The sequence below is a fragment of the Enhydra lutris genome, unplaced genomic scaffold (genome assembly GCF_002288905.1).
Source record: "Enhydra lutris kenyoni isolate GAN:26980312 unplaced genomic scaffold, ASM228890v2 scaffoldscaffold11, whole genome shotgun sequence".
Taxonomy (NCBI): Eukaryota; Metazoa; Chordata; class Mammalia; order Carnivora; family Mustelidae; genus Enhydra; species Enhydra lutris.
The window spans coordinates 38,455,727-38,480,403 of NW_019154095.1; the positions used below are offsets into that span (position 1 = coordinate 38,455,727).

General features: G+C 53.9%; 1 protein-coding gene across 1 annotated transcript in view; it reads right to left on the minus strand.

Moving 5' to 3' along the window:
- LOC111144640 (ankyrin 1) overlaps positions 1 to 24,677 on the minus strand; it is a 204,951-nt gene that overhangs the window by 30,022 nt on the left and 150,252 nt on the right. Inside the window, exons 15-38 of the mRNA XM_022499035.1 lie at positions 24,270 to 24,368; positions 23,775 to 23,873; positions 19,564 to 19,761; positions 17,264 to 17,362; positions 15,524 to 15,622; positions 15,189 to 15,287; positions 13,923 to 14,015; positions 13,373 to 13,445; positions 12,571 to 12,594; positions 11,637 to 11,730; positions 10,461 to 10,539; positions 9,641 to 9,738; positions 9,316 to 9,540; positions 8,132 to 8,292; positions 7,646 to 7,857; positions 6,876 to 7,080; positions 6,410 to 6,506; positions 5,907 to 6,135; positions 4,862 to 4,987; positions 4,645 to 4,764; positions 3,319 to 3,397; positions 2,954 to 3,028; positions 1,078 to 1,209; positions 103 to 249 (exon numbers count right to left, since the gene is read on the minus strand). Of these exons, the coding sequence (XP_022354743.1) occupies positions 103 to 249; positions 1,078 to 1,209; positions 2,954 to 3,028; positions 3,319 to 3,397; positions 4,645 to 4,764; positions 4,862 to 4,987; positions 5,907 to 6,135; positions 6,410 to 6,506; positions 6,876 to 7,080; positions 7,646 to 7,857; positions 8,132 to 8,292; positions 9,316 to 9,540; positions 9,641 to 9,738; positions 10,461 to 10,539; positions 11,637 to 11,730; positions 12,571 to 12,594; positions 13,373 to 13,445; positions 13,923 to 14,015; positions 15,189 to 15,287; positions 15,524 to 15,622; positions 17,264 to 17,362; positions 19,564 to 19,761; positions 23,775 to 23,873; positions 24,270 to 24,368 (2,962 nt within the window). The remainder of the gene's footprint in view (positions 1 to 102; positions 250 to 1,077; positions 1,210 to 2,953; positions 3,029 to 3,318; positions 3,398 to 4,644; positions 4,765 to 4,861; positions 4,988 to 5,906; positions 6,136 to 6,409; positions 6,507 to 6,875; positions 7,081 to 7,645; positions 7,858 to 8,131; positions 8,293 to 9,315; positions 9,541 to 9,640; positions 9,739 to 10,460; positions 10,540 to 11,636; positions 11,731 to 12,570; positions 12,595 to 13,372; positions 13,446 to 13,922; positions 14,016 to 15,188; positions 15,288 to 15,523; positions 15,623 to 17,263; positions 17,363 to 19,563; positions 19,762 to 23,774; positions 23,874 to 24,269; positions 24,369 to 24,677) is intronic.

Below are 24,677 nucleotides of genomic sequence, written 5' to 3' on the forward strand. Positions count from 1 at the left end.
AGGTTGACCTCCCACCAAAGGGAGAGATGGTTTCATCAGGTGTCACGGGTGCCTGGAGAGGGGCACCCAGCTCAGCCCCGCCTCCTTCCAGGAGACACTCACCATTCATCTGGGAGGGTGACGAAGAGTAGTCCCGGTCCCCGTGCCGCCGCTCAGGTTTCAGATTGCGGCCCTGCCTGCCCGAGCCTTCCAGCATGTTCACGATCTCGCTGCGGTCAATGTTCCGCAAGGCTGCGTACAGATTCTCCACTGCGGGGCGGGGAGAAGAGAAGGGGCGCTTGCCAAGGGGATTCTCATCATCGTGGGTGGGGTGGGAATGTGGGGGGAGGGTTCTAGAACTAGGCAGGTGGGAAGTGGGGGGTGGGGGTGATTTATTGTCTCAGAATGTGGAGGCATCTCTCTTTTTTCAGAATCAAAACTACCTGCCTCTTTGGGGAATATTTTGTTATCCTTCCACAGATCTTTCCTAAACCCCTAATGGTAGCCAATTTTAAAGTACGGAGAGACTGTTTTTTGTCCTCCAAGAGAAAGTCCACAGGGAATGAGAGGGAGGAGAATTGGATGCTGTCCTTTTGAAATCCTTGGTCCTTGCCAGTTAATCTGAGATGCAAATGCAGACAATTTCCTCTCAGGGTTCCTGAGAATTGGGAATATACTTGAGGAAGAGCTGATGGAAAGAGTTGAGACAAATCTTCCCTCCAGGTGGGAGGAAAAGATAGTCTCACATCAGGCGGGATTTGCTCCCCCATGCTCTGTCCTCAGAGGACAGTCCTCATGTCCACAGGAAGTCCCACACCCTGCACCTATGTGGTCATCTCGGTCCCTGCGTGACTGTCCTCTTACTCAGACGGGAAACAGGCTAAGGCCGAGACTCTCCTATCTTCTTGTGACAGGATTGCCTAGAGGACCCCATGACCTTGAGACGTGTGTGTGAGAGAGACAGGGACACAGAGACAGAGTGCAAAAGGGATTGGTTCAAAAGGCCACGATCGCAACTGGAGTTTGAAGGAAGAACCGCTGGGGTGAAGAGGCACAGGCTTTGGAAAGAGAAGGCGTCCTTAGCTTAACGGTACTGACTGTTTGCGTTTTTGCCTTCACGGATGACCCAGAGGTTCAACAAGGCTACACTCTGCTCCAACAAGGAGTTGGGGTTTTCCACGCGGATCCTGTTGATGTCTTCCACACTGAACTGCAGCTCCCGAGCCAACTCTGCAAGCAAAGACCCGAAGCCAAGGGTGAGCTACGCCAGAGCCCGGCTCTGGCTCCCCAGCTGGGCATCACGGAGTGGAGGCATCTGGTAGGGAGTGCTGGGAGTTAAAAGACAGTCTCGCCCTGCATTTGGCAGTCTTTCCCACCCAGAAGTGCCTAGTGAAACAGAGACACCTGCATCTTTGTATCTCCAGAAAGTGGGGCAGTGATGCTCAAAAAATGAGGAGTGAACGACGAACGAATGAATGTCCTCTCGTTCTTTCATCACTTCACATATGAGATGACAACCCTGAGCCTCTCAGCAAGTCTAGCGCTCACTCCAGGTCACAGAACAAGCCAATGCCAGAGCCAGGTGCGGGCTGAGCCTCCGGATACCCATGCCAGGGCTGTCCGTAGGACACCAGGATGCCACTTACTTTCCACCAGAAAGCAATAAGAATGGAAATGCATCTCTGTACTTATGTTTCTTCAGGGAAAGGCATTATTTACATTTAAAATGAAAATACAAGTTCCTGTCTAAATGCAAGGCAGTAATACAGAATGTTAGTTTTTCCCTCCCATTGTTTTCATTGTTATTTCTCACAGGTGCTTTGGAAGGGAGAACAGCCTCAGAGTCCAATTTCAAAGATGAGGAAGACCAGAGGGACAGGGATAGTAAGAATCAGAATGTACACGTACCACACACGCGTGCACACACACACACATGCACAAGAAGCAGCAGCGGACATTCTTTTTTGGCTTAAGAACTGAATAGTCCCTGAACCTCTGTTGTAAATTTTTCCCACAGAGTCTTTCAGCAAGTTATTGCTAAGGTTTCTGGGTTTTTCTGAAGCCTTCTCTACAGGGAGCCTGATGAAGGAAACCCATTCATATGAAAGCTAACAAAAAAGGGGGAGTGGATTAAGTTATAGGGCTGGTGACTTGAGTAAAACACATTTTGAGCTTTCATGGAATTTTTCCCACACACAGCCTCACTCCAAGTGAGATCTGCCCTTGCTGTGGATGGGACTTCTGGTCGACCTCAGCGACAGCCAGAGATTATTAGGTAACCTTGAGACTTCTTTTCTTTCTTTCTTTCCCTCCACAAAGCCAGGCTTTGAGGAAGGGCAACGTGAGTGTGGGGAGCAGTGGACAGGCGGTCAGGAGATGTAGTTTTTTTTGTCTGTGTTTTTTATTTGTTGGATGGTTTTCCAGAGTTCTCTCACTAACTAGCTATAAAACTAGAGCCATTTTATTTTGCTGGGTCTCAGTTTTCCCATCTGTAAAATGAGGTGAACCAGAGTCTAAGGTCTCTTGTAACTTCAGAAGTTAATACCTTCTGGGGTGCCCGGGTGGTGCTGTTGGTGGAGTATCTAACTCTTGGTTTTGGCTCAGGTCATGATGCCGTGGTCATAGGATCAAGCCCCGAGCTGGGCTCAGTGCTCAGTGTGGAGTCTGCTTCAGAGTCTCTCTCTCTCTCTCTCTCCCTCTCTCTCTCGCTCATTCTCTCTTTCTCTCAAATAAATAAAATCTTTTTAAAAACCCCAAACAACTTAATTCTTTCTTATAAAGAAAAACCTGGCAGAAATGGAGGAGGGAGGGAGCTCACTTTGCACTGGCACGCAAAGGCATTGCTGGGTCAACAGACAATCACACATCAGATGCACCAAGAATGGTGAGAAGCGGTTGCTCATGAGGGGACAGGAGCTGCAGGGCCATGTGTAGACTGGTAAAGTGCCCTTCTGCCCCCAGTTCCCCGACTCACCCGCCCAGCTGAGGCCAAGGTGTTCTGATATAATAGCCATCTTCATATTTGCTCGGTCTGTCCCACTGAGGGAACCTGGGGAGAAGAAACGTTGGGTTGCAGTCAGTAGTCTTGACAGGACACAGCATCAGCAGGCGTGAGTAAGTGACCTCAGATGGAGGCTCAGCTCACAGGCAGACCTCAGCGTCCTCATGGCTAAGCCTGTGAGGGGTAGGTGCCACCCGGGGCCAAAGGCTCCCCACGCTGTGCTCATAACAGGCCAAGCAAAGTGCATCAACGCGGAGCTCTTATAGGAGCGAGGGGGAGGGATGTCACCTACAGTCTTCTGGAAAGGCAGGGAGCATGCACTGTAAAGAGGTTTATACCCAGGGAGGGTTCGCTGAGGATGCTGTATCTCAGGGCCAGCGGCGTCAGAGTCCTTCTCCTCTCATCGGCACTGCTCACCTGCAGAGGGAAGGGTACTGTGGGTCTGGGGCTTCCCCATCTTGGAGCACCTTCAAGCCCGTGGGCTGTGGGGAGGGACAGGACACCTGTCGTGGCAAACAGTAAGTGACTCTGTTTCTCTGGAACAGAGAACAGGCGTGTGCACAGAGGTGGGGGCGAGAGGGAGTGAGACATTCGCATCCTTTATTAACAGGAACAAGAACAATGACGGCGAGCTCGTGTGGCCCTTACCAGGTGGTCAGGCCCTGTCTGACGCTCGTGACAGCCTCTGGGTAGGTACTAGTGTGACTCCCATCGCACGGATGAGGGTACTGAGGCACAGACGGGTGAAGTAACTTGCCCAAGGTCGCTCATAAGCGGCGGAGCTGGGGTTTGAACTGAAAAACCAAGTCTGTCTTTCCAGGTTCCTTTATACTCAAAAGACCCGTTTTCAGTACTTGGCCCGAGGCCTAGCAGCCCAGCCCTGCGGAGAAGCACCCAGAGGCTTGCTCAATGCTGCAGGAAACCCTCCTTTGAAAGAGAGGTTGGTTCAACTCTCCCTGGACAGTAAAGAGAAACTGAGCCACAACACACGGACAGAGCCCCGCTTTTTCCTGAGTCAGGAGTGGAAGGCTGACAGTTGCCAGCGACAGCAGAAGAACAAGAACATGGAGATGCTCAAGCCTTCCAGAGTCCCCAGGTTAGAGGTTGGTGACTCTGAGGCTCTTACAGGGATGGATAAGTCAACATACTTGGTCAGGACGCCTTCGCTGAGCTCAAAAATCTGGGTGTTTGCAGCAGCTCAGACACAAGAGCTCCCCTCTCTGAGGGCCTGACACCCCGGGGAGGATAAGCAAGTACATGAAAAAGAGGCTTGAAGAAAACCTGCAAACGGCCAGTAACCTTGAGCGATTCGACACCTGGTTCTACGCCTCAGAGGCCTCGGACAAGGCATGCCATGGTGGATGCCTGTGGTGCTCCTTCTAACCTTCGAGAAAGAACATCCTTGAGGGCCCAAGGCCCACAGTGAGAACACTCACCCCGAGGGCTGACACTGGCATCATTCCTAGCTTGCGGGAAGGGCTTTGGGGGGAGGGTGGCACTCTGCCAGGCCACAGTCAAGGGTCCAGGGGACAGCCAAAGGCCTTCCTGGACCTCAGGGAATTCGAAGGCAGCTTTTCAACAGGAAGAAGTCCTTTGGAAGCACCTGACCTTGAGTCTGTGCGGGGACCCCCTCTGGCAAAGGCCCTCCCCAGGGGGCAGCTCACCTTTGTGCAGGGGGGCATGGTGATGTTCAAGTGGCAGAGAATGTGCTGGGCATCCTCATACTTCATGGCCTTGCGTAGAAACGACAAGGACCCTGCTGGCTCTCGGCTGCTGTCCCTCACCTGAATTCAAGCACACAAAGGCAAGACTCAGGCGTGCTATTCCAAAGGCTTCGAGATTTCTGCCTCCCAGACCTAGACCCGGAGGATTCATCGGCACCTTCACCGGTATGGCCAAGCGGTTCTCCCGAAACGACTGGAACTGGAAACTCCGCTGCTGGGCAGCCTTTCTGACAGGTACCAGGTTCCCAAAGAGCTCTGCGAAAAGAGGCATTCCTTCCAGAACCTGCAGGAGGAGAAAAGCAGATACAGCTGGTCAGGGAGACACGCCTGCCAGTCCTCTCCTGCCTCCAGCTCTGGTCTTTCCTCTGCCAGCTCATGCACCGTCTACTGCACGAGACACAGAGGCTATGCTCCGAGAAACCCCACCATTTGTTTCAAAAAAGGCTTTGTTTCCGAGGTTATAATGAGTGAGGCCTGCTTTCTTGCTTCAAAGGATTTTATGATAGGCAAGCATCTTTGTATATCCCTGGGTGGTGGGTCAAGATCGCCATCTGAGAACTCTAGAACTCCACTAAAGGATTATCACAGGGCTTCCCCAGGGGAGCTGGATCTTTTTACACCTGTCCAGAAAAGTTTGGTTTATGAAAAGTGCTAAAAGGACCACATTATAGAAATCCCTACTGTGCATATAATGCTTTCAACTGAGATGTTGTCATTGGATCCATTTGACAATTGAGGAAACTGAGGCCCAAAGAGAAGAAATGCTTTGTCCAGTTAGTTCCCGAATCAGAACTAGAGGTAGGGCTCCAGAGGGCCAGCCCTGTGCCCTTGGCCCTTGCGGAAGGTTCAGAACAAACTCTGAGGCCAAACGTTTGGAACAGTTCTGGCTCCTTGCACATCTTGACATGATGAATCCAGGAGTCAGGAATAGGTTCCCATCCAGTCCCCGTTCCTTTCTTCTCATGTCATTAGTCCAGCTGTCCTCCCCACCTCATCGGGGCACTACCAGAACCCTGACATAGCGATTGAGCTCGTGCACTCTGAGCTCAGACTACTGCGACAAATCCTTCCTCTGCCTTTTCCTTAGTTGTGTGAACTTGGAGGCGGACTTCACCTCTCCGGGCCCGGGTTCCCCAGTCTGCCAGCAGGGGTAGTGTAAGAGCACACCTGGTGGTGAGAACGGGCACAGCGAGGCACGGTACCTCTATGTCCCTGCTCCGAGCGACCTCGACGAAGTTCTCGTGCTGCTCCAGGGTCTTGTCCACTTTATCATCTGTCATGCAGTAGCAGCGCAGACGCCCCTCACGGGGGTCATTCATCTTGGCGAAAATGACGAACTTGGCCATGTAGGGCACAGCAGTGAGCTCCTTGTACAGCAGAGTGGCGAAGTTCACAGCTTCGGCAGTCCGAGGACAGTCGGACAGCCAGAACCTAGACAGAGGGGGCTGATCGGAAGTGTGTCCGATGGAGAGTGTCAGCTCTGTGCCGACCGAAGGCACCTTTGCCCCCTAGTGATGGCTGCTCTGACACGCCTGCTGGTCACCGTGTGGCCTCTGTGTGCAAAGGGGCAGCTGAGGGCCCCGTCTCAGTTTCAAGCCCGGGATGGGAGGGTTGAAGCATGAGGATGGGGCGTGAGTAGGGTCAGCGCTGACTCCCTTGATAGAGGGCCTGGGGTCTCTCTGGGCTGGGAGGGGCCGTGCCCTACCTGGCAGAGACGTTGGTGGTGAAGGCAGCACACTCGTTGGCATACACAAGCTTGGTGGTCCCCGTTATGTCTTCCCACTGGGCTTGATCTGTTCCTCCTGCAACGGGAGCAAAGATGAGCTGGGGGACGGCATTCAGATGGCAGACACAGAGCTTGGCGAAATGCTAAGGGTAAAGTATGGAAGGGCAGAGCGGGGCCCCTCGGTGGGGCCCTGAGCACAGCTTTGTTCACACACTCTCCCCCTCCTCCTGGCGACTTCTCCTCTAGGGGTCAGAGGACCAGTCCACGGAGGGGGCTCTTCTCACATGGATCCCCTTTCCCTCCTTCCCTTCCAAGAGCACGACCCCTAGGGAAGCCATAGCAAAGCTGACGGCCAGCTTCACCCTCTCCCATCTCCCTTGAATGTGGCCACAGGGAGCTGCGGCTGCCCGGAAGGTGGGACAGAGGCAAAAGGGGCGCCTCTCACCAGTGACACTGCAGAGCAGGCGCAGGCTGGTGGTGTCCCCCTCCCCGCTGTCCCTCGGGTTGTCCGTCCAGGAAGGAGGGAGTGGGATCCGAAGCCCAATGGGACGGTAGAACTTCCGGCGCCGAGGCTCCACAGTGACAATGGGGCTGAACGTGGCCTGGTTGCCCAGGAGTTTGGTGACCAGCTCATCTGGCACAGGCTGGGCCTGCGAGGCATCAAAGGTGGACCCTCAGCCTCAAGGAGCAGAGGGCCTTGTTCGTGAGGGCCAGCACACCCCCAAAAGGACAGCAGGCTGTTTACGTAGAGGGCCAAGTTTCCTGGAGGGGCTGCAGGGGACCCTCCACTGTCGGACCCTGCAGATCTGTTTTGCTGAGCACAAAGCCTGTCTCTGGGCTGAGGTCACTGATCGGCTGTCTTTCTAGAGCCCTTTCTCCCCCTTTCCCTCCTGCATCTCATTAGAGGGATGATTTGGTCTTTGGTCCGAATTAGTAGCTCTCCAGGAACACTTGTGGAATTCCCTTGTGGCTGAATGCCCTATGGGGGGGGGGGGTTCTGCAACTTAACAGGCAGCACCTGCCTTTTCCTCTCCACCCAACTTTCTTTGGAGGTTGAAGGTCACACCTCTAACTGGAATGTTAAGGCATTAGAGAAGAGTGGGGGGATGTCCTGGGGAAGAAATCATCCTCCTGGGGGCCTTGAATTCCTCCCATCGTTCAGGAACTCTGAGCTGGTGGGGCGGCGGTGGGGGGCAAGAAAGAGAGTTGTGTCACCTGCAGAGCCAGCTTCACTCTCTTGGTGACAGCATTTTCTGGGAACGTGGCCTGCACCAGCGGGACCAGCTTGCTCTTCAGGAAGCCCCCTTCGGGGCCAATGGTGTCATAGTCCTGGCACAGCCGCGACATGATCACGAAGTACAAAGGGAAGTCGGTGGTGATGATGCGACAGACCCTCTTCTTCTCCAGCTCCTCCAGACTACCCAGCTCTGGAATCACACGGCACAGCGCCGCCCGCCCCCGTCACACCGGCTGCAGGCTCAGCCGCTGTGTCCCCAGGACGTCCTCGTCCCTGGCTCCTGAGGTACAGCCCCTCCCCGGGCATGGGGGAGCTGGGCGCCTGCTTAGATGCCCCAGTGACCCGGAACTGGACCTGCTGGGGCCAACTCCAGTCTCTCCCACCTCCCCTGACCCCAGGTGGCCCCACCCTAACTTCGCAAGTGCAAATCCCCCTTCTGAAGGAGGATGCCCTGGGGCCGCTACCTTCGTCCATCCCGTTAAGGATCTGGTCCATATCCAGATAGCTCTCTCCGTAGCGGCTCCTGTGTTCCTTCCATACAGAGCCATTTTCACTGCGCAGCACCACGAGTTCACGGTCCCCACGGCCATGGGAGGCGAAGTGGGGGATCTCCACGATCACGGGGCTGAGGGAACGGAAGAGAGTGGGGGCAAGGGACATGGATGGGGGTGTGTGTGCCGGCAGGCAGGCAGCTAGGCACAAGGGGGAAAGGACAGGAGAAGGGGGACAGTGTGTCCCAACCTAGGGGGAGAAGAGATCCTGCAGCCAGAGAGAGGCCCACCCCAGGGGCAAGTCCCGGCAGGGGAAGAGACCTGCCTTGGGTTCCTGAGATGCTCCAAGGGCCCCCACTCACTGCCGGGCCCCCGAGGAATGGCGAGCATGGAATTCCATCCCATTTCACAGGGGGCCCTCCTGCCACGGCCACAGTGGAGGCTAACCTATTAACCTATTTACCCAGACCTTGGACCTGATGCCAAGGGCCCACTGGACATCCCTGTATGTCCCCAGATGGAGGACCAAAGCTCTCTTAGCCTCGGCTGCCTCCTCTATTCACCAGTGCTGATGACATTTCCCTCAGAGGGAGGCTTCGATGATCACACGGAAAAGGGAAAGTCAACACCAAAGCATTCTGCCGGCTGTGGTGGGTGCGAGCTCGGCGGCGGGGACGGCACTGGACAACGGTGGGCAGGCAGGCCCCCAGGGCAAGACAGATAACCGTTACCGTCCATGGAGCCTGACAGTTAACCAGCTCAAGCGGAGCTCCGCACTTCGCTTCAGAAAAGGAAAGGAATAGAGCCCTGAAGCCCATTGATCCTGTCCTGGGGGGCGACGCTGGAGCGCTGTCTTCTAGAAATGCCACTTCAGAGCTTAAAGAATTAAACCCTTGGGGGCCCCAAAGAAGCCCCATCTTCTCAGTCCCGTACGATTTGAGAGCAGTGAGCCCCACCTGTCTATGCACTCCTTGGTGTATCCTGCAGAAGGGGAGGGGAGGCCAAGGCCCTGGTGCGGGGCTCGCCTCTCCCTCTGCTCGGAGGCCAGGCTGGCTGTGGGTGGCTGCCGCGGAAGCGGCCGTGACCGACCAGCAGGGCGGGGACGGGCTGGGGACTCTTGCGGCGTACACACACGTCCAGCGCGAGTGACCTCTCACCTTAAGAACTGGGCCCCCGTGGGTCCCAGCGCAATGATCCTGCTGGCCAGGCCCTCCTCCTCAGCCAGCGGGGGCGGCGTGCTCAGCTTCTGGGGCTTGACCAGGCGGCAGGTGATGCGAGTGGGGGCGGCGCACGTCCGGGGGGGGATCACCACCCGCAGGCCGTTGTGGCGACTCCCCCGCATGGAGCCTCCTCGGGCGTCCACCATGAAGCTCACCAGGAACCTACGGCCCAGGCAGATCCGTGTCGGGCTTCTGCGCGCGCTCTGTGGTGCGGAGAGGGAGGGCCCAGAACCCTCGAGGCCCGGTCACAGGGCTCACTCACCCTGTGTGGACGGGGCTGGCCACGGGGCTGATGTTGTCTGAGGTCTCTGTGGCCGGGCTGCTGGGGATGAGTGAGTCTTCGTCATACTCCTTAGACGCCTGAGGAGGAGAGGGAGGCCAGTTGTCTCATCACTTCCTGGGCCACGGGGGCTGGCTCTGCCCAGGGGTGGTGCTCTGGGCTTGGGGGCTCAGGAGCTCTCCTTGCCAGGAAGCAAGTGACCAGATGAAGGAAGTAGTCCCACACACTCACCACTGACCCTTTTGGGACAAGGCTTTCCTGGAGTTGAAAAGGAAGCCCAGACTTCATCCTACCATCATGGCTTCTCCTTGGCTCATTTTAGGTCACACACTGCAGACCACTCCACTCTTCCCTCCAGCCACACCCCAGTGTGAAACCCGTTCTAGAGAGCTTGGTTTTCACACACCACTGGAGCCAGGCACCATCACCTACTAGCTACTTAGCTTGAGCAAGCTACTCGCCACGAAGACATTTGAGGTACAGGAGGTGACCAGAGCAGACCCTACCTTTGGGGACTTCCTATGGCCTCATCTGCAAATGGGATAGTCCCTGCCCCTCGTGACACCGTGGTGGCAGGGACTTAGGGCTGCCACGCCCGGGGACTTGCATATCACAAGGACTCACGAAAGCCAGCAGGGTCTGTGTCTGGCCCTGGTCCCTTCCAGGTTCATTCCCAACCCTGCTCTTGCTCCCGGGGGGCCTGATGCCCCTGTCCCTCTCCTTCGCTGGCCCTGTCCATCCACCCTCACACCTTGCTTCCCACTCTCTGCAGACAGGAAGGAAGAGAAAAGGTGCTTCTTACCTGTTCCGGCTCTTCCGCTCTGATCACCACAGTCTCAGGTGTGACACAAGGGATCTTAGGGATGGCTGGTGATTCTACCCTATACGCCCAGAACATTGAGAAGTCAGAGGGATGATCCTTCTACGTGGCCCCCACTTAGTGGGAGGCCTCACAAAACCGCTCTGTACCCTCCTAATAACCTTCCCCACCACCGCCCCCCATGCCGCACCCCAAAGAGCCCACCACACAGGCAATACTATTCATCCGCTCGCATGGACTGGCCTCTTCCCCTCGCCTCAGAGCCTCTCCCCAGGGCCCAGCTGTCCTTCGAAAGCCAAGGGACGCGGCTGCCTCCTGCCTGAAACCCTCCCTCACACTTATCTCCTGTTCCCAGCTTCAGAGCCCCTGCAGGGAGGTCCCTCGCTCCATCTGGCTTGGACAGCTCATTCTCCAGGTGTGCGTGAGGCGACCCCACCAAATAAATGGGTCTATTCTTTATGTTGGACCAAGTCTTGTGTTTCGTCCTAGCCAGCGTGCGGTCAATACTCATGGTGTTGAGTTCTGAGATTCCTATTTTATGCAGTAAATACTAATGGACTAACTATTCTGGGGGTTTCACTTCCTGCTGGCCCCCTGCCCTGTTGAGTAGAAGCCATGGACTAGGCCAGCAAATGTCTGTCTTTTCAGAAAACACCCAGGACTCCGTGTTTCTACAGAGCTGTCACTTTTCGATTAATTCGCCAGGACTCCCTGTGTGCTGATGGACCCACATGGGAATAACTCCCAGCACCCCCAGTGGGGGTGGGGGGTGTGTTCCAGGAAGACACAAACCCTCCGTGGGCCTCCCTAGGGCACCATGGTGACAGAGGGACGTGGTCAGCGTGTGAGCTTAGCCTGGCCACCGCTGTGAATGTGAACTTTCCTCAGGGGACCTTTCTGGTGGGAAACTGGAGGTGCAGGAGAGGAAGGGGCTGTGAGCAGGGGGCCGAGAGGGGGAGGCAGAAAGTTAGGAGCAGGGGCACGGAAGAGGAGGGGACACACTGCTGGACAGGCTTCCGTGTCCCTGACTGGCCATCAAGGCACAGAGCTTGCTGATCCTAAGCATCTGGCTTCCCAGTCTGACCGCCCCAGCATCGGGAGTCCCACTCCTGGGTGCCAGGGCTCGACCTGCGCATCCACCCTACGAGCACTCCTTACGCTTGGTCCAGCTTCGGCACGAAGTCCAGCAGCTCCTTCTCTTCGTCTATATCCCTGGAATCCTGCCTCTCAGCCTTGGAGATGAGTTCTTCCCCTGAAACCACACAAGCTGTCGTGAGGGACCGGAGGGAGGGCTCCACTTTCTTTTTAAAAAGTGCTCTCCCGCTCCTCCTCTCAGTGCTGGTCCCTGCTGCTCCAAGGGAACCACTGACTGTGTCTTCCGCCAGGCGTGTTCCTCCAGCCCCGGGGCACGGGGCAGGGCAGCCAGCGCGCCTAACCGCTTAGTCTACGCCAGGCTTTGTGGAAGACAAAAAACTGCCCAGAAAGGACTTTCTTGGCTTGACAAGCTGCCCCGCACAGCAGCCCTCGCAGGGTACGCAGACACCAAGGAAAGATTCGATTCTGTCCTTTGCCACACGGCACGCTACGAAAGGATCAGCTACGGTGGGACTGAACCCGTTCATTCTGAAGGGCTCTCAGGTTCTTGGCAATCACGGCAGCCAAAACCTCATTATTTCCTAACTCCCTTCCAAAAGGATTCAAGCTACGTCTACAGGGCAGACTGCCTCTTTGTTTCTCTCTCCTTGCTGGGACAGGAGTGGGAGGCCTCGACCTTGCAGTGCCATTTCCTGTCACTTGGTGGTGAGTGGCCCGGCTCTGGGATCTGGAGCTGACAGAATGGAAGAACGGCTCATGCAGTCATGATCACGGACACGGTGGCATGGGCACAGACACGGAAATGGACAGGCGGGAGCCACCCGCCTGGGCATGGATCTTACGGGTGTATATCTCCTGTTAGAGTCAAGCTCCTGGCTCCAGACTGTTAGCCATCAGAGGAGGGTGGAAAGCAGGAATGGATTAGTGAAAGCTGGGATTGTTTAGGGTGGAATGCAGTCATGAGAAAGGGCCACAGGGAACAGAAAGTGTTTCATACCCATTATAGTTATATGAGCAGTTCCTGGAAAGCAAAGAAGAGCCACGTTTAAGAAAGGACAGGATTGAAGTCAGTTAAATCAAGAGGCATATCATTAAAGGGGACACAACGGGGGCTCCCCGATCATCTCCACGACAGGGTTATATTGCCAGGGACTGGAGGGAGAATCCAGACCGACCCCACGATTTTACATTACAAGGGGTCCCCTCAGACTTCCCTGAGGAGATGGGCTTATGTGGGGCAGGAAAAAATACCACAAGCACTCTATGGGCCACAGAAGCTGAAACTCTACTCATTCCATAAAACGGATACACTCCAAAGTTTACTGACCCACTAGGGCGTCAGAAGAGAAGCATCCTAAGAAAACATTCTTACAGAATTTAAACGAATAGCTTGTCATTGGTTCAAAGCACAAGGAAAATCTCAGGCGAAATTTTATCGCAGTTCTTTACAGTCTGAGAGTTGATCTGAATGGAATTGTACCCCATGTATTACATACATAAACACATATATTTTTTATGAAACTTCACTGAATTTCATATTTTAATCTCCAAGATGTCAGTTGTTGCTTCTCCTCAAGTTACACTAAAGGAGTATTTTTGATAACAGTCACCATCATTAAAAAGTGGTTCTCTCTGGCTTTGATACCAACTGGCAGATGGAGGGTGTGCGGCGGGGCAGGTAGCCTGAAGCCCCCAGCGAGGGAGGGCTCACCGCCCCCCCCCCCCCCCCCCACACTGTGTTCCCTTCAGTCTGACTTGCCCCCACCCCCCCGCCGCTTTTTGTTAATCCCAGACTTTACCTTCATCTTCAGAGACATCCAGGATCTCATCTACCGTCTCAGGGAAACTCAGCCGATGCTTGTCACTGGTTAACTAAATGGAGAAAAAGCAGAGACTAGACGCTGGACAGAACAGTGGGCCCTTTCAGGGATCCCGCTGAATTACCGAATACTGAATTGCCGGGTTATGACTGTGGAGGCAGGAAGGAGGAGGGAAAGGAGGTTCGTCTTTGCCCTCCGCTTGACAGCTGATGTCTGGCGGGGGCACAAACAGGCACTGCCAGCTTCCCGAGGCCTCCTCTCTGCCCCCAACCCACCTTGCCCTTTGCCCCCTCGGTCCGCTCACAGCCCTAACTCTTCTCGCCACTAGGTGGCAGCACAACCTCGCGTGATGGAGAACACTCTCCCCGCGGGTCCCCGCCACACGCTGGCCTGGGGCTTCCTGCCCTGTCCCCAGAATGCGCTCCTCTTCCCTCTTCTCGGAATAACCCACACGGGTGCCCTGTCTGTCAGGGCGCGTGTGTCCGGGGGGGGGGGGGGCGGTGCAGGTGCAGTGGAGATGCTGACGTACCACAAAACTGGGCTCATCCGTGACAACCTTGAGCACGTCTGTGACAGAAATGTAGCCCAAGCGCTTGGCTATTGCCAGAGGTGTGGTTCCATTCTGGGGAAGACAACAGAGAGATGGCGGGATCAGACAAGGAAGGAACTCGGGGGGGGGCAGCACTGCCCTTTTTGCACAGACCACACTCCCGTTCTCCTTGCTTGGAAGGGTCTAGGTGGACACACTGTGTGCCTCGGAGCCCAGAGCAAGGCCTCTGCACATGTGTAAGCCCAGATAGGTGTTAGCAACCAGGCTTGCAAAGACCCGTGCAGGAGAGAGAAAAGTGATCCTTCAAATCAGCACTGAGCGCGGGAGTTTTGAAATGAGAACAGGGGAAGTCTTGCCAGGACCTGCCCAGAACTGCCAAGGGGGGACCAAACCATCCGGAAGGAATGGGTCCAGAAGGCACCATATGCAGTTCTGGAAGATTCTGGAATACAAACGTGAAGAGCAATGCTGCTCACTGCTCCCAGCACTGGTTCTTTGGGTGCCAGTGACTGAGCATTAAAATAGTTAAAATAACCCATACACACTTCAGTGAACTGTTCAGGCCAATCAGAAATCACAATCACCAGAGACAGAGCTGCGTGGAAGTAAATTGATGTTGAGGCTTTATTTTCCTTTTGAGTTCTCGAGTCCCAGCCACATTTCCAATCAAAGGTCCATATGTTTTCAGAGCTAGAAGAGGCCGTGGGGAAGATCTAGAAAAGCCTTCATGGTGTCAGTTGAGGAAGCCCTACTCAACTATGATCACGACACCAAAGGCCACCCTGAAGTCCCCAAACAGCAGGAACCCCCCAAGACGTTTGGTTGTGCTCACACGTACTATACTGACAGCAGCTTCACATAGTACGGGAAGAGTTTCAAAGGTAATATTGAAATTAAGGTAAAAGGTAAATGGTACTTCAAAGGATACCTACAGGGGCGCTTGGGTGGTTCAATTGCTTAAGTGTCTGCCTTCTGCTCAAGTTATGATCTCGGGGTTCTCAGTTCAAGTCTGCTTCTCCCTCTCTCTCTCTGCCCCTCCCCCCACTCATGCTCTCTCTCAAATAAATAGATAAAATTAAAAAAAAAAAAGATAACCCACAGTTCACTAGAACCTACAGTTTGCTGCAACCCATCCAGGCCCCAGATGGACAGTAAAGCAAGGCTGAACCTCTGTGGTTAACAGGGGTCTCCCAGGGCCGCCCATGAGAGTGGTTTTCCAAACTGAGGAAATTGGTGTGTACTTACCGAGCTGACCTCGTTTGGGGAAGCACCATTTTTGAGAAGCAGTGTCACAATGTCTGTATGTCCTTGCTGGGCCGCCTGGTGCAAAGGACTGTATCCTTGCTGTAAAGTGAGGTGACATTTTGGCAGGATAAACTAACTATGAGAGAAAGAACTGCCCACATACTACAGAGCTGTCTTCCAGGTACAACCCACAAAAACATGGATTTTCCCCATTTCCACCTCAAGGGTCAAAGCTTAACGTTGTGGCAGAGCCCCAGGCACACCCAGAGTAACTCTGACTGCACCTAATCTGGCACTTAAGAAGTATAGAGATTAGCTTTCCAGTGTTCCCATACCTTAGTTTTGGCATTGACGTCTGCCTGGTGCTGTAGCAGAAACTTCACCAGCTTGATATTTCCATAATGACTGGCCACGTGGAGTGGAGTATAACCCATCTGAAAAGCAAGCAGTGAGTATGAGTGAGCAGGGGGGCTGCCGGGCATCCCCAGAGCCACTGTGGCTGGACATTACTGCTGTCCTTAGAACGGCTCCTTAAAAGGGAGGATGGCCAGGGAAGCCCGTTGGAAGGCTGGCAGCTGCCACAAGGTTGTGAGCCGTGCTGCTGGACACCACTGGCCTGGGAAGGAACAGGGCTTGGCTTCAGACAAATGAAGTCTGAGATGCCTGCGAGCGCCAAGTGTAGATGCCAAGTAGGCGACTGGAAAACGGACCCTGAGCCCCATGAGGAGGTCTAGGTGAGAAGACGCCCATGTGAGGTGGAAATCCTGGACAAGAATGAGCATAGACAGAAAAAGCGGGGCCCACAATCCAAGGCAGCATGTAGAGGGAAAGACAGAGAAGAGGTGTGAGGAGGCAGAGACAGAGAAGAGCTGTGAGGAGGCAGCAGGCAAAGCCGGGGAGCAACAGGTAACAGGAGACAGGGGACATCAGTCCAGAGGGAGAGAGCTGCCATCGGGCTGTATGCTGGGGAGGGGGCCCGGTGGGGGACACACAGTCGCACAGAGGTTGTTGCCGACCTGGACAAGAGCATACTTATTTCCACTAGAAAGGTGAGATTCCACTGTCCAAAAACCCCACAAAGCCTGTCCAGGTTACTGAGTTGTAATGGAATGGAATTTATAGGAACTGGTCATTGCCTAAAACAAGCAGCTTCGGGGCATTTACTGACTGACTGGAGCTCAGGCTGTGAAGGAGCTCATTTTGAAGGAATCCGTTCTGCTGAATGGTTGGTTGCTTCCCTAAGAGCTGACAAGCCAAGGTTCCCTGAGCCCTTATGTCCTAAGTGTCCCCAGGTTGCTGGTGCCAGATCCCAGAAACCATCTTGGAACAGACCCTGAGACCCCAATTCTAACTCACAGTGTAGGATCTCTCATGAGGGACCCCAAAAGACCACAAAAGCCTCTAAGATCCAGCACGTTGTGGGGTTTTAAGCAGATTCCTGGGGAAGCTGCAGAGAGTTGGGAATCAAGGAGCTGCTAGATCTTTCTCAAATCAAAGAGACTTCAGCATCACATGGTTGACCTGCGGCCCCTCCCAGTCTCCTACTGTCCCCTCCACACTGGACGGAGGGTCCTCCAGGCAGGGTCCCCACCCCACACTGTGTGTTGTGCATTCCGTTATCCTCAGCTGCCCCACAGAGCTCCTCACACAAAGAAGTGGTTCACAAAGCGTCGAACTCCCATTTAACTAACTGCTAGAATAAAAGGCACTGAATTTCTAAGTGAATCCACGCAAGCCTGACATTTTGACCCACTGTTCATGTAGGACAGGTCAAAGAATCATGATTAAATGTTCCTCTTAGTTTCTCACTATAGAGGTTCAAAAGTCTAAGCAAACTTCGGAGTTCCCCACCGGAAAGTAAGATCACTGGGATCGGTGTCTCCAGCCCTCACTGCCACCCTGGGAAGTGGCAGAGAAGAATGGGCTGCTGAGCCCTTGGGGTCTCAAAGCTCTGCGAACAGGCCAGCCCTGATGTGGAAGGGAGGCTGGCGCCAGGCAGGATGAGGGGCATGCACGGGGGCGGGGGTCAGGGAGGGCAAGCCCACGGGGACATAGGCACGAGCTGGCTGCCTTACCCGGGTGGTGGCGTCCACTGTGACACCGTGTTTGATGAGCACGTCTGCCACTGGAACGTGGCCTTCTTGTGCTACCAGATGGAGGGGGGTGAGTCCACTCTGGAAAGAAAAAGAAGTTCATCACCTTGTGTCCAGTAAAGGATCCTGGGCCACCGTGGAAGAGCACTGAGGCTAGGACCTCAACACGGCTGTGTGGCCCCCAAACAGCTGTGTGACCTGGGACGGAGCTCTTCCAGCTCTGGGCTACATACCCTTATCTTTAAAAATGAGGCGGTTTAGCTAAATTAGAGGTCAGCAACGTTTTCTGCTGAGGGCCAGATGGTCAATATTCTAGGCTTAGGGCTCTCTCACAACTACCCAACTCTGCCAGTGATAGTGAGAAAGCAGCTATGGCCAACAGGAAAGCAGGCACGGCTATGTTCTGATAAAACTTTATTACACCAACATTTTGGCCCACGGGCCCTCATCTGCTGATCTTTGAACTAGATAAACTTTATGGAACTTTCCATTTATAACATTCCCTACTTCCCTGATTTGAGATGAGCTCCAGACCCAGCTTTCCTTGTCTAGAAAATAGAGGCTAACCCTGCCCTATAAGGTCCACGTGAGAAAACACAGATAAAACACACTGGAAAGCACAATGTGCCATTTAAATGTGACTAGCCCCTCACAGCCCACGCCGCACTGTCACAGAACGCGTGATCCTGCCGACACTGACAACATCAGATTCTTGGGAGTTTTCACACACCTTTCTCAGGAGGATAAAGATGCACCAGAGACAAGGCCCGATACGTGCACACTCACACCAGAATGTCTCTCCCCTGCACCCTGCTCGATACACTCCCCTCATGATGAGGCAAACAGAGCTATGATATTCTTCAGTCAGAGGCAGGGGGCAGGACCCGTCCCCTCTCCTGAGACTCCCCTCGCCCTCCTCGCCCTCCTCGGCCCTCTGCACGTTCCCACCGGCCACCCAGAGGCCTGTGAGCAGGAGCCCTCCACAGCTGAGGCCTGCGCAGCCAGGTGGGTGGCAGGGAAGAGTCCTACCTCAGTCACAAGTCTCTGGGCGCCCTGCCTGACTCTTAGGATAACACGATAATTCGCCCCGTGTGAGGTGGCGTGAGGATGAGTGAGGGTGTCTCCAGTGTGGGGAATCGCCATCACCCTCACGGCTCCTCACAGAGCCTGCGTGAAACGGCACGGCGTAAGCAAGAAACCAAGCACCAAATCCAACGTCACGGTCCGCCCTGACAGTTCCCTCCGGAGGATCACCTGTCCAAACCTGTGCAGAAAGAGCTAATGGATCTACAGGGTTTTAACAGATCTGCTTACCCTTAAAATGCCTGCCTTCTGAAACCGTTCCCTTATCATCTAAAGAAATGTCTCTTCGTATTGGTTCATGATACGCAGTGTCCAGAATGGGCCAATTCAGAGGTGGCAGATTAGCGGTTGATGGGGACTGAGGGGTTTGGGGGAAATGGGGAGTGGCTGCCAACGGGCAATGAGGCTTCTTTGTGGGGTGATGAAAATGTTCTGGAACTAGATAGTGGTGATGACGGCCTGATTCTGAAATATGTTAAAAACCACCGAACAGGACAGGTCAAAAGGATGAATTTTATTGTGTGTAAATTATATTTCAATAAAAACATTCTTTTAAAAAAATAAGTGATTTTTGGTCTTTCCGGGGTCTCACATTCCTTTGAGAAGCCGAGAAAAACGAGACGAGCTCATCTAGGAAAATGCTCGTGCGCCCCGTCCTCCCAAAATGCTGTGCAGTCTTGGAAGGACCCGTACTCCCCCACCAACAGTCCCTGGGGTGGGAACTGCTAGTTTAGCATATGGGTGGGCACTTAAAAATATTCCCCCACAGAAAAAGAATATTTAGTACCAAAAAAAAAAATGAAGAATATTTAGTTCCAGATTATTTACTATATTCCTGGGTAGACACTGGCCTCTATCTGGGAAAGTGTACTATGGATTTTAACAGTAATCTTTTTGCAGACCCTTGAGTCAATCTATCTAGAAAAGGCTCTGGTATCAGGTAAGCTGGGGGTCATGCAACCTGGGAAGTGAGCAACCTTCCTGACCCCGTATATTCATTTATAAAACTGAGATAAAGCCTACACCGGCTTGTTGTAAGGATTATGCACACACACACACACACACGCACACACACACACACACCACTTCACTCAGAACCTGAGCGCACAGTAGGTGCTCAATATTCAGAGAGAACATCTGGTTAGCGACTACGAGGACATTACCGAGATGACAGGGTCAATCTGGGAAGCCGTGTTTACCTTGTTCCCCAGATTGCCATTGGCTTGTTTCGAAAGTAGAAGAGCCACCATCTCTGCGTGACCCTCCTGGGCGGCCAGGTGGAGGGGGGTCACGCCTTGCACCGACTCGGCGTTCGCCGACCCCCCATACTGCAGCAGACTGCGGGCCACCTCCATCTGGTTCTGCTTGGCCGCGATGTGCAAAGGGGTGTAGCCATTCTGCAACAGAAGCAGCACCGGGAGGCAGGTTACAAGCATGCTGGGTGGACAAGAATGAGTGCACGCCTGAAATGTTCCCTCCTCGGAGGAAGGGCGAGGCCAGCTTCTTGGCCGGCTGGACACCCGTGGAGCAGAGCTGGAGTCACCAAGGAGAGCAGTTAAAGTCAACCAACCAACCAACCAACCAAATCACTTTGATTCAGAGACCCTCTTCAGGGAATCCACACCCCCCTCCCCAGCCAGCAAATGTCTTGGGCCTCCCCTCACCCCGTTTTCTGTGTTCAAGCTCCGACAGACTGCTCTGCAGGTCGTGCTCTGGTACCAGAAAAGCTAGGACTCGAGCAGGCAGCTCAGAGAAGAAATGCAAGTCTGGGCAAGTCGATGAAAGGCTCTTGTCTGCAAGAACCATTGCCCACCCTCCCCGCACCCCGGCACCCTGCCCCAGACATTTCAGGAAGGAAATGGATCAGAACCCTCTTCTCTCCCTGTGCAACGGGCCCCAGGCTCCCCCTGGGCTTACGGGCCGGGGCTGTTGGTTTAAGGACAGGTGTCCCCAGCAAGAAACCCGAGACTCTGGCATCAGCCCTCCTTCCGCGCTAACTAGCTGGGTGACTGGAGAGCCAGTGACCTCCAGACATCCTTCTGTCTTTTTAAAAGGCATTGAAAGCGGATAATGACATCCGACTTGTTCTTTTCTTGCAACTGTTGGATGGATAAAATAGGATAGTCTATGTGAAGGTGCCTTCCAAAATAAAGATATAAAAGTAATAAACCTGCGTATGGTTTTGCCGTGAACTGGTTTACAAGACGTCCAAGGCCATGACAAGATGAAGGAGCCTGGTCCAGAGTAAATGACTATGACACCACATACTGTTTATTCAGCCACCCCCTGCCCCGGTAGGAAGACTTTTCCAGTGAAGGAAGCAGTACATGGGTTTACATTCCAGGGAAAGCTCCTCGTCCTGCTGCAGACAGATGAAGCTGCTTTGGTCATCACTGTTGAAAAGCCCTTTTGCCTACGTGGTTCCTCATACAGCAAGTAGGGCAGGCATTTTTATTATTATCTCATTTTGTGGCTAAAGAGGTCAACTCTTGGCAAGGTTAAGTACATTACTTAACGTCACCTAGTAAATGAACAACAGGAAACCCACGCAGGCCTTCAGATCCCAGAGCTGAGGCTCTTTCGGCGGGAAGAGTGCTTCTCAAACCACAATGTGGACACAACACACTTGAGATCTTGCTCAAACATAGATTCTGACTCAGAAGTTCTAGGGAGGCCCCAAATTCTGCATTTCTCACAAGTTTCCAGGGGAGGCTGAGGCTGCTGTACCAGGGACCACATTTTGGCCACTGCTAACATTCAGGCCTAGAAGAGAGGCCAGGCCTGAGGACCTCTGAGCAGGACCCACGACTTTCAAAAGCACATGCCGGCCAATCCCAGAGCTCATGACATAAGACATTTAGTCTCCCCACCTTGGCAGGCATTCTCCCGGTTACCCCAGAGAACCGAACCTCCCCGCCAACCTCTGTCAGACCGCGCAAACCAACGTTTCTGATTCTTCCAGGATCACTGATCGGGAATAGGAAAGAGGAAAAAAGGGGTCTGACAGTATAGGAACTTTTCAGCTTTATAGCATCAGAGGACAGGGGAAGAACCACTCAACAAGTGGATTTCGTGGGGAAATGGAAAGTGTTAATTTACCCAAAGAATTAAATTGAATAAAAAAAAAAATTCCTTTGAATAATTATGTAACCTCATTCGAGTGTTCCTTTAAAAAAAAAAATGAGAATACATTCTTTTTCAGCTGTGTTCCCATAACGAGATCAACATTTTGTTTCTAATGTTCACTACATAAAACAATGTTTGAATTGTATCAACAGAGAGCAAAGAAAGAGGTGTGTCTGGCTGGCTGGAACCCGAGATTTGGAGCCCTCCCCAAAAGGAGGTCACTCTCTCTGTAAGGGAAGCATCAGCAAACGCCTGCTTCAGTGCTGTCCACAGGAGGAACTGGGGGCGGGGGTAGCTGAAGCTCTAGTCAGTGCCCAGTCTGTAGCAAGCATCCACAGCACGAAAGCAACGGTTATTCGGACCTGTTTTGACAAAGGGAGGACCTGGAGCAAGTGGCAGGAGCCTCACGGCAGCATAATCAGCAGTCCAGGTCCCTTGGGCAGCTGTGGGTGTCCGCACTGGCAAAAGCAGCACCCAGTCCTGGCAAGGTGACCCTGGGTTAAAACTGACATACAGAAGCAGCTGGTGGTCTCAGAACAGAGACTACCCCCTCTGCACTTCCCAAAAAGCGGGATTAAAGGGAAAGAATGACCTTCTGTAGGTGACAAGGACAAGGGGCGACTGGGCAGAGAGGTTAGGGAGAGCTGTGTGCCCTGAAAAGGTCTACTTCCCCAAGGAAATGAGCTCATCCTGAAGCATGCACGCTGGAAAGAAATCTGCCTAAATGTTAAAACATTAGCATCAGAATTAGAAGGGGGAGGGTTTGGTTTGGGTGCACACAGATTTGCATGTGAAATTCTACAAAATTGCCAGACTCCTTGGGAAACTATTTTTTGCCATGGAAACAAACCCCATCTGTACAAGGTTTGTACTCGGAGAAGGTTCTCTTTAAATACCATGAACCTGGCTCCAGTTTCTTTTATATAAGGAGGGGGGTGAGGAGGCGGGGAGTCCGGCTCTTTATTTTTAGAGGCAGGAGTAAGCTACATCTTAGCAGGGCCTCGTGCTCTGTCTACACAGTGACGTGGGCTTGCTACAACCGCGGGGACAGGAGCCCAAGGAGACAGAGGTATCTGGGAGACGCTGTGTCTCCGGCAGAGTGATGCTGGAAAATTCAGATGAGCGTCCGTTCTGAGGAGGGAAGACAAACTGAAGGCCCGAGCTGATTTTCCCCCTCGACTTGGGCTGTGTTCCCACTGAAGTCAGCAGGTGTCAGCTGTCATCACACACCAACCCCCCCACCCCACCCCCCCACCCCCACCCCAGGCTCCCCCTGCCACAAGGCTGAGCGCTGGGGTGCGCTCTCCCTGAAATTATGCTGGTTTTCTGAGTCTTGGCTGCCCTGTAGGGAGCTCCCCAAGCAAGGGCTGGGATCATGGGGATGTCCTTTTTGTCTGAGTTCTGCCTTCTCCCCTCCCCCTTCCTCCCCTGCTGGCCATCAGTCCCCTCCCCTCACAGACTAACTCAGCCCAGTCTCTGGTCCCACACAGGGCAGCCTGTCCCCCAAAATGATCCCCAAGTCCAGCTTTATCCCTTCACCTTTTACTAGGGCCCTGCCCCCCAAGTCTGATCTTACATAAGCAAGCCCAGTCAACTCCCTTTACTTGGTTCCCTTGAGAGGCAATGAACCTGCTCCCCGAGGCAGCGTCCTTCAGAGGCGAGCACACCAGCCTCAAGTCTACCAGGTCATATATACGTGGGTGTGCCTTGTTACAAAAACACCTCGATTTCCAAGTCTGAACTCACACAGGAAATGCATTTGGGGGTGACTATTCCCACTTGAAACAGGTCCCCCTGCTTCAAGGTTCTGGCAGGTTCCCCCTGGCTACTTCTCAGACTGGGGCCATTGTGCTGCCAGCACCAAATGGAGTCCGAACCTGAGAGCAGGGCCTGCCGGCCCCGGAGATGCCTGGACACGCTGACCTTGGACAGCCAGCTGCCAGGACTCGGCTGACAGAGCTCGGCTCACATGCCGTGGTTTGGGGAACCCATCTGTTGTGTCACACGAATCCCACCTCTGTGAGGTAACCTGTTGCTGAGAAGTGTTACCCACATCCTACCCCGCTCCCCGTCTCCAAATAGCAGCAGTTACTGTAGGTAACGTTTGTGGGAAGGAGGCGAGATCTCAGAGGTAGAAATAAAAGCAAAACATGAAAGCCCTCCGGCCACTCCTCGAACAGCCGTTTCTGATGAGGGCGGCAGCAGGGTCCTGCCCCGCAGGGGCCCCAGGCTCGGAGCAGGTCTGGGGCTGGAGCCCCCGGCGTGTGACCGGGGCCGGGCTTACCCAAGCCGGGCTGTGCGGGGAGCCGCCCCGGGGAAGCAACAGCCGGACGATGTCCAGGTGGTTGTGATGGACGGCCACGTGCAGGGGGGTCAAGCCATTCTGCAGGGACAAGACCACAGAGACAACAGCGTTCGCTCAGCTGGCTTTCCACGTTCCCTCCGGTTATCGGCAGCACCGTCTGGGGCTCTGTATATATTCTTTTCTACATCGTACGATCTGGTTAGAAGTCCTTCCAAACCCAGTCTTGATCTGGGCCCCCCCCCTTGTTCTGCACAGCCTGGGTTCGGGGGGAGCAGCACCACCCACACCCCCGCTCAGAGAAGGCCACCAGGCTTTTCTAAGAGCACCAGACCTTTGTTAGAAAGACAGTCCTGCCACAGCCCCTTCCCCCCAGAGGGCTGCCCATTCAGAAGACAGACACAAGAGGCGGAAGCGGTGGAATGTACCCTTCGCTCTGGCCTCGGAGCTGAGAGAGGAAGAGAAGTTCAAACTCACTTTTCCGGCAGCGTTGGGGTGTGCGTCCCATTCCAGCAGCAGCTCGGCCACTCTAACCTTCCCATACTTAGCCGCCACATGGAGAGGGGTAAATCCTTTCTGAGGAGAAACACAGGCCGTCAGAACGGGGGGGGGGGGCGGCGAGAACGCTGCCCCCACAGAGAGCAAGAGCCCGTGGCAAAGGAGACATCCCACCCTCACCGGCATGGAGACACCAAGCACGTAAAAGCCACCACAATCTCTCCCAGAGGCCGAGGCCCCAGAAATCAGCAGATTTCCTCTCCCACCTACCACCTGCATGGCTAGTGATGACCCATGAAACCACCTTGTGTTGTTATTCCACTGCTAGCTAGTGGAGGGCAAGGGCTGAGTCTTAGTCCTTCTCATATTCTGGAAACTGATTTGTCT